At 48.5% G+C, this 11,136-nt stretch overlaps 1 protein-coding gene across 5 annotated transcripts in view; it reads left to right on the top strand.

Moving 5' to 3' along the window:
* Positions 1–3,767: 3,767 nt before the first annotated feature.
* Positions 3,768–11,136, top strand: part of ARHGAP44 (Rho GTPase activating protein 44) — a 164,197-nt gene continuing 156,828 nt past the window's right edge. For 2 of the 5 annotated variants that reach the window (XM_059379535.1, XM_059379534.1), the window contains exon 1: positions 3,770–4,095. In XM_059379535.1, coding sequence (XP_059235518.1) covers positions 4,043–4,095 — 53 coding nt within the window. In that variant the 5' untranslated portion in view covers positions 3,770–4,042. Of the gene's footprint in view, positions 4,096–11,136 lie in introns of all 5 variants that reach the window. The other 3 variants (XM_059379533.1, XM_059379532.1, XM_059379536.1) reach the window with 2 other exon arrangements.

Raw genomic sequence — 11,136 nt, 5'->3', positions numbered from 1 at the left:
CGTTTTATTCACAATTTTTATTTTGTAAGTGATCTTGGTAGGTTGTTTTTGTGTTTGTGCTATCTTCATTAGGTTTGGTAACAAGGTTAAGCCAATTTCATAAAATGAATTGGGTTGCTTTCATTCTATTTCTGTGACTGGAACACTTTAAATAGCAGAGGAATTAATCTGTTCCTTGAATCTCTTAAATAGCTCCCCGTAAAACTGTCTGGGCCTGATTACTTCGGGGAGTGTTACTCTGTGACAATGTTTTCAATTTCTTTAGTGGTCCTGGTCTACTCATTCTTGTTACTTTTGAAACATCTGTAGCAATTTCTCTTCCACCCCCCTCCCCTCCCAAAGCAGAGCTTATTTTTAAATAAGTAAATATAAAATTGCACCTGTGATTAAATCCATTTTTCTCATGCCTAAGGTTGTGTCTCCGTCTTGCTTCTTTCCCCTTTAGATATATTCACTTTATCTGTTTCTTAAAATAACCTGCTCTAAGATGAATTCATCAATTACTTCATTAATTCCAGTGCCGTCTGGTCCACAGGTGTCTGTGGAAGAGCCCAAGGTGAGCGGCAATAGGCAGCTAGGTAAAGTGCTTCTCAGATTGGTGGAAAAGGTAAAGAGGACAATGGGAAAATGTATAAAGCCTGTTAATGTGTAGGCTGGAGTTGGCCACTGCACTTCCCCCCCACCTGCCATTGGCCAAATCCGTCACACACAGTCAAGTCGAAAGTTACTAGGTAGGAAAATACATTCTGCCCATGATAAAACTCTGGCAAGGGTACAGAGTCAAGAAAGCTGAAATGTTGGAACTGAAACTGCCCAAAGATGGGAACATCTGTCACCTTGTTTAAGAGAATCTTTAGGGCACCTGGGTGGCTCAGTCAGTTAAGCACCTGCCTTTGGCTCAGGTCATGATCCCAGGGCACTGGGATGGAGCCCCACATTCGGTTCCCTGCTCAGGGGGAGTCTGCTTCTCCCTCTGCCCCCTGATTTTGTTCCCTTTCTCAGTGTCTCTGTCCAATAAATCTTAAAAAAAAAAAAAAAGCATCTTTAGACTCACATGGTGTAAATTTTATAGCAGTAGGTATAAAGGTGATTGGAATCAGAAAAGGATAAGTAACACTTGGTCATTGCTGGTCGTAAGGCGGACTGAAAAGAGGAGGGGGGGGGATTCCAATCTGCTCAAGAGTGACAACCATCACTCTGTGCATATTCTATGTCCAAAGAGAATTGTATGATTGATCTTGACCTCCTTGGGATGGTGAAGTGTAGTCCCCTTTCATAGGTACAGGCAGTGACCTTTTGCACCATAATCAAATTGTATATGCGTCATCTCCGTTTCCTCTCCCTCTCTCCCCTTCCCCTCCCCTATCATCATCCTCAACACCTCACACCCTGGGAATTTTTTATCTACAAAAGGCAAGATGGTGTGTTCTTCAAACTTCAACCATTTTTGGTATAGACTATTAAAGGTCCAAAGCCTGGATTCCTGAAACTCAAAATTGCTTTTCTTTACAAAGTCTATTCTCACGCGTGTTTCTGAAACCTGCTTTGAGGGATCTGATGAGCAGACCTGACACCCCTTTCTCTTTTTTCTGCACTGTCATCCCGTCCCTGGGTAGGAAGGACAAAAACACGAGCTGCTTCCCAAGGGGAGGAAAAGTTCATAGAACAGGAAATATGTAAGGAAGCCACCCGTTAGTAAAATACACCCTGGCAGGATAGGCTGTGTTTGTGGACAAGTAGAAAGTTCCCTTTTAGAACTGAAATGTCCCCAGGTTGAAGACAGGGATTGGCATAATTTTGGAATTGTCTTACAGAGTTCCCTAATACTACTGTTGTCCAAAAGAACTTTCTTTCTTTTTTTTTTTTTTAAGATTTTAATTATTTATTTGAGAGAGAGACAGACACAAAGAGGGAACAGGAGCCAGGTGGAGAGGGCTCCCCACTGAGCAGGGAGCCTGATGCAGGACTCGAACCCAGGACCCTGGGATCATGACCTGAGCTGAAGGCAGAGGCTTAAGCGACTGAACCACTTAAGCACTCCACCAATAGAACTTTCTGAGAGGATAGGAATATTCTATGTTGGACTGTCTGATACAGCCCGTGTGGCTATTAGGCACTTAGGACGTGGCGAGGATGACTGAGGAACTACATTTTTAATTTCATCTAATTTTAATTAATTTAAATTTCAATAGCTGTATGTGATCAGTGGCTACTCTCTTGGACAGCGCAGTTCTAGATGTCAGCAGAGATAGTGGTGCTCAAAGTCATCCAGTGACTCTTAATATCTCTTTTATTTATACATTTAAAAACCATGCTGTGCCTTGGTTGCTAAAAATATCTCAAAGTGGCAATAATTTCAGTGTGTATAGAAATGATATTGACATTAGAAGCATAGCACAGTTGGTTAAGAGCAAATCATGCCTTCACTTATTAATTGGCTAGAGCTGCCTGACCTAATAAGCGGAGGCTAAATTCACAATTAATTAAAGATCTCATGTTCATTCAGCCAAGACTTGCCTCAAACCATCTTTTGTGCAGCAGGCTAGCAAGATACTGCGAAGCATATTTAGGACATCTTGCAACTATAATCAACATATGCAAAATATACCGTTGCAAAAAAGTTCTTTGATTTATCAGACTAGTAAGTCTGTCAGAGGAATGGCATTCTGCTCTATTCTGATTATAATCATATTTGTAGTAAACAACTATGAACCCACGTACTACATAGAAATGCCTGTTATTTAATTAGTGTTAATTTACAAACACTTCTCTATCTTTGCTATCTACTGGACAGTATTCTTTCTTTATTAGAGATGGGAAAACTTAGAGACATTATGCAATATTTCCCCCAAAGGTTATATAATTGGTATTTGGAAATCTAATATTCGAACTCCTATCTGATCCAAAGCCCCTACCACAGGGACCCTGGTCTTACTTGACAGGTGGACGATAAAACCTAATTGCGGTCAGCTGTCTTTTCCTAAGGATGGAGCCTGCACAAGGAAATTCAGGACCCTTTTCAAGGAGCCAACAGCTGCCAATGGGAAACTGCTGTGTAGAAGGCTCCAGGCCTGCCACAGCTGATGCCCCTTGGTCCCCTGTGACCAGCTGTGAGACTGCCATACAAGAAAGTTGTCCCAGTCAAGCTGGTTCCATAGGCACGGAAACACTGTTATTAGACCCTTCTTCCATTCTGGCTCCTGGTTACCTCTTGGGTTTGGTAAAAATTAAGGGTGACACTTCTGGGATGCATGCTATGCTCCGTCAGGCCCTGGGACGGAAAGCTTAGCTGGGCACCTCTGCAATTACCAGGTGGCTTTGGGCAACTTTATGAGCCCCTTGCCGCCTGCACAAATCTCCTTCCTGCGAATTCAAAACAGCAGTGCCTCACATTCACTTAAAATACAATGAAAGACAGATGCTCACTTTCCTTCTTTGCTCTTGTAGTCCCGGTTCCACTTTGCTATTTTTAAAGCAGTGAAACCTTTCCCTCCCTGGAGTGCCACAGTGCAAAGCACCGGCCTCCCCCCGCGCGCCGGCCTCCCCCCGCGCGCCGGCCTCCGCGCCCCCGCCGGCCCCCACCTCCGCGCGCCTCGGTCCTTGCAAACTTCGCACGAGGAAAGGTGGGCAGCGGCGCAGGACTACAAGTCCCAGAATGCACGGCGCCCGCCGCACAGGCGCAGCGGGGACCACCCGGCCAGCCGGCCGGAGCCTGCGGAGACTCCCGGGTCCCCGTGCCGGAGAGGGGCTGGGGGCAGGCGGCCGGGCGGACCTGGCCGGCGCCGAGGGCGGCCGCGGGCGTCCCCATGCAGGCGCGGCGGCGCGCGTGAGGAGGATGCGGCAGCGGGCGCCGCGGCGGGCGGAGGAGTAGGCGGCGGTGCCCTGGGGAGGGAGCCGCGCGCGGGCCAGACGGCTCCCGGAGGCTCCGCAGTGCCGCCGCCGTCGCCCGGGAGGCTCCGCGCGGGAGCCATGTAACCCGCGGCGGGCTCCGGGCTGCTCCGTCCTCGCCCAGCTCCCGGGCCAGCGCGGCAGCGGGGCCACGATGAAGAAGCAGTTCAATCGCATGCGCCAGCTGGCCAACCAGACGGTGGGCAGGTAGGTCCCCCGGTGCGCGCCCGCGAGCCTGCGGCCGCCGGGGCGCGCAGGTGATGGAGCCCGCCCGGCCGCCCGGCCTCCCTGCCCTCCGCCTTCCCTCGCTCCGCTGCCTGCCGGCCCCTGCGGCGGCCCCTCCGGGACGGCTCGCGGGCGCGACCCCTCCTCTCGGAACTTCCCAGCCCCGCGAGCCCTTCCCTGGCTCTGCCCGCTGCGCCCGGGCTCCGGTTGCCAAGCGCAGAGTGTGACGCATCCTTTACCTGCGTCCCCAGCTGCCCCTTCACCCCGTCCTCCCCGCCTTCGCCCGGGACTCCCCTCTTCCCCCACCCGGCCGCCGAGCGTCCTGGAAACAGGTGTTTGCTCTGACGGTGCCGAACGCTGCCGACCCGCAGTGGCTCTCGCAGACCCCCTCCCCTGCGCCGAGTTCAGGCTTCCCCGGGGGTCCGGGGCGAAGTGTGGGGCCTGGTCGGCTTGGCAGCGCGGAGCCTGCCCCTCCCGCCGTGTTTGTGTACTGGGACTAGGGCTGTACGAGATTCTGGATCTTGGCCGGGTTTCTTAAGGCGATTGGTGTTGGGGAGGGGCTCGGGAAGGGGGAGGGGAGACGGGAAGGTGCCGGGGGAATGGCGCTGCGCTCGGCTCGGTCCTGAGACTGATTTCAGTAGAGGGAGGGAGGCTGCAGGAAGGGAGGTCCGGCTCCTCTGGAAGATGAGATAAGCAGAGGACCTCAGCCAGGTAGGGGAGGGCAAAGAGAGGCCCTATGGTCGGTCTGGCAGAGCCGGGTCCTAGGAAGCTGCAGGACCCAGCCTGCTGTCTCCGCCGCGAAAATGGGCTACATCTGGGCTAGTGTCTCCAGGAGCCTCTCCGCAGGGTGCCAACATCTATTAACGTTACATAAGGATTCTGGTGGGTCTCCTCCGAAGCCAGACATGCTGTGAACACAGGGGGGTTAGGCAGAGGGGATTTTTCATGGAACTTCTGCTCCTGGGGAGGGATTTCCCGTGCTGCTGTGTGGCGGAGGAATGGAGGTGTGCAGCTCTCGAGCGAAGTGGAAAGCCGAGAACCCAGCCTTGGGTTCAGTTCAAGTGCGGGCTTCACTCATGGAGGGCTCTCCACTAGGTTTTCGCGGAAACCAAATACCTTTCTTGGGTGGGAAGTGGAGCCTGAGCTGGCATCTGGTAGGGTGGGGGTGGGGACATTCCTGGGGAACGGGGCACCAGCAACTCCCAGGTAAGCATACTGCCCTAATTCCGGTGGGCATCCGAGGGCAGGGGATGCACTGGCTTCTTCTGCTTCCAGGGACTCCAGATGGTTTCCAAGTAACAATGTCTAAAATTGACTTGGATTCATTTCCCTTTCCCAAACACATGGGCTTTCACATGAGGGAGAATTTATGAATAGCAGAGTCAGATTAGCCCAGATTTCTGGCATGGTATCGCCACAGATAGAGCCTCACATGGGCTGCTTTTTGATGTTTCGGACACTGAAATAGTGTTTTCCCGTTTTGGTCGTTTAGCAGGTGACCGTCGAGCTGACCTGTCTTGAATATCTTGATTTCTGCTTCACGCTGGGGGTTGGGAGCAGGCATGACATCAGGGCAACTAAGCGATCAGGAGCGCCCCCCCCCCCCCCCCAACCATAAACTGGGGTTGCTGGTCCAGCTTGGTCTTGTGGTTTCAGGTCAGTGTTCGAATGGAAATATGAGCTAGGTGTGCAGGCTTTCTGACGTCCTCTTTCCAGGACTTTTTCAAAGTGCAGAGATTTATAAGCTTAGGCTTAGAACCTTTTATTTATTTATTTATTTATTTATTTATTTATTAACCCTCATCCACTGAGGGAAGGACACAGGAAGAGGGGAAGCTGGGTTTCAGAATAAGTGAGCTTATTTGAAAGCCCCTTCTTGGAAGTCCGAGCAGCCGGTCTCCAAGAGGTCCTTTCCTCTTGTTGGTCAGGATGCTGGTGGATGCTGGCCGGTGGATAAATGCTGTCTTTATCAGACAGCAAAGTGAGGGGCGGCTCACCACTGTGTCTCACTAATAAGTGTTCATTTTGATGACCTTTAGAGTAGATGTCTTAAACAAAAATCAGTTCATGTTTCTTTGCTGCTTAAGACTTTCCAGTGGCATCTCCTTGCAATTAGCGTCCCAGATCTTTCCAGGGACCTGTCAGACCTTACCGACTTGCCTCCTCCTTGTCTTTCCACTCGCAGTTTGTTCTTCCTGGTTTTCATTCACTATGGTCCCACCACAGTGACCTTCCTTGCTCCAAACAACTCAAGTTCATTTCCATCTGGGGGCTTTGCTCTTGCCTTTTTCTCCCCTTGGGCTGCCCGTACACCTCTTCCTCATCATTCAACTCTTAGCTCAGAGGCCTTCGAGAGGCAGCCCTCCGCCATTCCCTGTCTGGCCCCTCATCCTGTTCAAGTTTGTCACCGTGCCCCTTGCTCTGAAATGCTCATAGCTTTCATCTTTTGTTTTCTTGTCTGCTTGCAATAGAATGTATCGATCACCAGTGCATGGCACCTATAACCCAATGCCTCGTAGACAGTTGACGCTTAATTTATGCTTATTGACAAGATTAGAACGGCTTCCTGTAGAGTCCACACTGGTAAATGAAAGGGGGCAGCATTCACTTTGACTTCCTGAGACTGCATGAGGCAGGAGTTCGGCATGGTTTCTTAATTTCTTGAATCAGTAGAAGCCGTCGGATTGAATGTTTGGAAGTGGTAATTGCTTTATGGAGTTGATTTGGCAAAACACTGGATTCTTGTCCTTGGGTGTCTGGGAAGTGAGGACTTTCCTGTCTTTGAGGGAAAACAAGCAATAGGCGTGAGGATCACTTTTCCCCATGGCTCTTTATCCACTTGCCTTTCGAAAGTTGTAGGTTCTGGAGTTCTGAATCTGGAACTGCTCATGCCTGGCTCTAATCACTTGAACAAAGTAGGAGTATCTGTGCTTCAAGGTCCTGTATGGAGTTACTAGTATTTTCCCCCCGAAGTGCTCACATCTGAGTAGAGAGGACAGGTTAGGGAGGTTATAAAATGCATTGCCTTTAATTGAGAAGAGCTTCCTCTCCTGGGTGTGCTTCTCCAGTCCCTGAACAGGTTCCTTCTGCTTTCAGTTTTCCACTTTCACTGTCTTCATTTCACTCCGTCCTTCAGGAAGTGTTCCCTGGCCCCCATGTGCCTTGTACCATATTTCACACTAGGAAATGCTGAATCAAGAGTAGATGTAGGCATCTTTGGACAAATGCTCTCCTCCCTACTGGGTGACATGCGCTATGATATGCAGACACTCATATGTTCATCCATTTCTTTATTCATTCAGTAAATATTGAATGTCTGCTATGTGCCAGGCACTGCTGGAGTCAAGAAACATTACAGTGCAGGGACACAAAATCCCCTTTCTCTTGGAATCTGTATTCTAAAGGCATGCTTTTTAAGTTGTACCACAGTTTTTATCTTGTTTATTTTTCCCTCTAGACTTCAAGTTTGTTGAGGGCAGGGACAGCTAACTGCTCTAATGCCTGGCATAGAGTAGTTTCTCTGAAATTCTTTGACATCTGAATGAATAAGGGAGCCAAAGGTCCAGGTGTTGTGGATCGGGAAATTGTGCAAAGCGGTTCAGAGGCGGGAGAAATTCCTGTCATGTTGTGATGGAGTGGATGCCCAGAGAAGTGGACAGCAGCTGCACTGTGGGCTTTGGAAAGACGGGGCAGGTTTTAAGAGGTGGGCAGGGATCAGTTCATGCCTGATTTATATGCCATTTTGTACCTTCAGGGGCATCTGTTGGTTGCTGGGGTGAGAAGCACCCTGAAAGGCATAGTGTTTTTCTTGGAAGTTGCAGGGGTTTGTGTTGGGTTGAAAAAAACCCTGAGCAGAAATTTAGAGACCCCCTCACTGCAAAGAGACAAGAGAAGTTAAATGGGGGGTGGGGGGTATGGATGTTCAAGAGCAGGGCAGTCGGGCAGGTTGAATTATTTGGTGTTGGAGGCTCCGAGCTGGGAGCCTCTCTCGAGCCCCACTTCCCATTCCTAGACTGCTCAGCCGGCAGCCCTGAGTGGGCTTGGTTTCTGGTGCACAGCCTGGCCGAGCGTCTTTGCCGCTGTGCAGCTTCTGGGACAGAGCTGCAGCGGCCAGGCATGCCGAGCTGGACACTCAGAGACAGAGCCTGTAGGTCACAACAGCCAAGCCAGGGAGCATCCGTTCCTTGAAGTCTTCTCTGAGACACACGGCCTTGCCCATCAGCACGCCTCCTAAGAGCCATGACCCAATCAGTAGGACATCGGGGGCAGAGTCAGAACCAATTCTAAATGAGTCATCATACGGCTTCGTTCCCCCCTATTCTGTGTGTCCTGGGAGTCAGACCTGTCAGACCAATGCGGGCCTGGTCACATCTTCCTTTTGGCTCCACAGGGCTGGACAGACCCACACTGGTCCCCCAAGGAGCACTGTGCACATTTATTACGTCTCCGAGCAAAGTTTTTCCATTTGAGTTTTATGGAAGCGCGTGTCTTGCCACCTGCTCTGGTGTATAGATGTGAGATAACAGAATGTACTCACCAATTGATGAACAGGCTAGCAAATCTGGAGAGAATATTTTTTTTGGCCTGCATCTTCTGAGCTCCTTACTGTGCAGATCTGGGCGGCTCTCAGCAATCCCTGTGAGGCTGCCTGGGCATTCCTGCAGAATGCTGTTATCCCAGACCTGCAAGTCATTGCCACAGAGCCGTTCTCTTCACCAGCAGTTAATGACTTCCCTCCCGCTTCACCCTCACCAAGGAAATGTATCAATCTTCATTAGTATTTTCCATGATGGGTGATAAGGACCACTTTTTTTTTTTTCTTTTGCCTCTAGAGAAAGTGAGTCAGCCACCATGTGAGTAAAACAGTAATTTGGGGTTGTTCCTTTCGAGGGGATTAGTAGGCATCCCGCTTATTAATAATGAACAGTTGATTTCAAATGCTATATTGATAATGACAGCAAATAATAAAATTGTGCTTCAGCTCTGCGTGGAGTCAGGTATAGTTCAGAGAGAAGGTTGTGGGGAGAGGGAGGAGAGCAAGGGGCTCTCCCGCCAGGAGCTGGGCGTCTCAGTCGGTTGGCAACGGGGACCCCACCGGCCCTGGGAAGCGCATGGCCATCTAGCAATTTAAAACTATCCTTTCTGTCCGGGAAGCAGCTGTTTTTGCTTTCATTTTCCAACTTCAGAGTTTATTTTTAGAGTAAATGTTTATTTTCCCACAGAATTCAATTTACTTTTTTTAACTCTCTTTCTGGTTACATAAATGATATTTGTTTATGGTAGGAAAGGTATAAACTTATAGATGGGCAAGGAGGAAAAACATGACCAGTAATCTCACTACCTGGGGGCCTCATTTACTCTTTTGGATATCATTTTCTAAGTTTTTAATAGGCATGTACTCTTAGATAGAGACCATACCCTGTATATTCTTTTGCAATTGGCTTCATTCCCTTGTGAATTACATCTTGAATGTTACCTCATGTCAAAAACTATGTACCAGCAACTATGTATCTATAGTATTCTTTTTCAAGGGTATGTAATATTCCAGTGTAGTCGGTCAATTTCCTTTTGCTAATCATGTAGCAAGTACTTTTCATTGGTTTGCTTTCCCAGCATGAACTCTTAGAAGTAGAATTTCTGGGTCAAAGAGCATGTGAGTTTTTAAGACCACGTGAATGTATATTTTATACGCACACACACACACACACACACACACGTTTTATATTTACCTCCTCAGCAGAATTGCCAATTTCTTCCCCTTAACCCTCTTAGGAAGTAATATCACAACTTTGTTAATGCACAAATGAAAAACTTCTCTTTGCTTCTCTTTCAGTTTCCAGTGACGTAGAGCATTTTTTGAATTGGCTGGGCATTTCTTCCCTTTTCTGAATTGCCTGCCTATGTCTTGCCCGTTTCTCAAAAGTCCTGTCATAATAGCTTTCCTATTGATTTTTAGGTAATTTTTTAAAAAGATTTTATTTATTTGATAGAGAGATCATAAGTAGGCAGAGAGACAGGCAGAGAGAGAGGAGGAAGCAGGCTCCCTGCTGAGCAGAGCCTGACGTGGGGCTTGATCCCAGGACCCTGAGATCATGACCTGAGCCGAAACCTTACATGGGGCTTGATCCCATGACCCTGAGATTCTGACCCAAGCCCGAATCAAGAGTCACACGCTCAACCGACTGAGCCACCCAGGTGCCCCTAGGTAATTTTGAATATATTCAGCATATATGTGCTTTGTCACAGGACCACCCATCTCCCTGTAGTTTCTTTTTGCCTTCTGTATTTTGTCTCTTATAATATTTTATGATCTGAAGCCTATCAATTTATGGCTTATGCTTAAATATTATGCTTAAGAATGTTTTCCCCAGCCTGAGATTATGTAAATATTCATACATCTTCAGTACCATTTATATAATTTAATTTACCATCAGACTTTAAATTCATCCATTATTAATTCTGGTGAATGACATGACTAGGGTATCTCACATGTAGTTTTTCTTTAAAGAAAAAAAAAATAGTAGGTGCACCTGGGTGGCTCAGTCGGTTGAGCGTGTGACTCTTGATTCGGGCTTGGGTCAGAATCTCAGGGTCATGGGATCAAGCCCCATGTAAGGTTTCGTGCTCAGCGGGGGGTCTGCTTGGGATTCTCTCTTTGCCCCTCCCTCCTGTTCATGCATGCAGTCTCTCAAATGAATAAATAAAATCTTAAAACCGAGGTCGTTACCTTACTATCGAATTGAATAATGTACTTCAATCCCACTGTATCGAGAAGTCATCATGTACTAAAAGATTTCACATACTTGGATCTCTTTCTAGGATTTCTGATTTGTCCTCTTGACTTGTCAGTTAGCAGGACTGAGATTAGCCCACCTGCCCAGGTGAGTTGCTGTGGGTTGGTGTCCCTTGCCTTGGGTGGGTGGAGCAGTGAGGTTGGTCCAGTTCCCACATCTCAGCTGCATCCAGAGCAACTCCTTGGCTTGGCCATCAGAACTCAACGGCTTTGCCTGTGGATCTTCCTGT

This window comes from Mustela nigripes, chromosome 16 (genome assembly GCF_022355385.1).
Source record: "Mustela nigripes isolate SB6536 chromosome 16, MUSNIG.SB6536, whole genome shotgun sequence".
NCBI classification, from domain to species: Eukaryota; Metazoa; Chordata; class Mammalia; order Carnivora; family Mustelidae; genus Mustela; species Mustela nigripes.
Note: the sequence above shows the minus strand (reverse complement) of the source record. Positions and strands in the feature narration are given on the sequence as shown.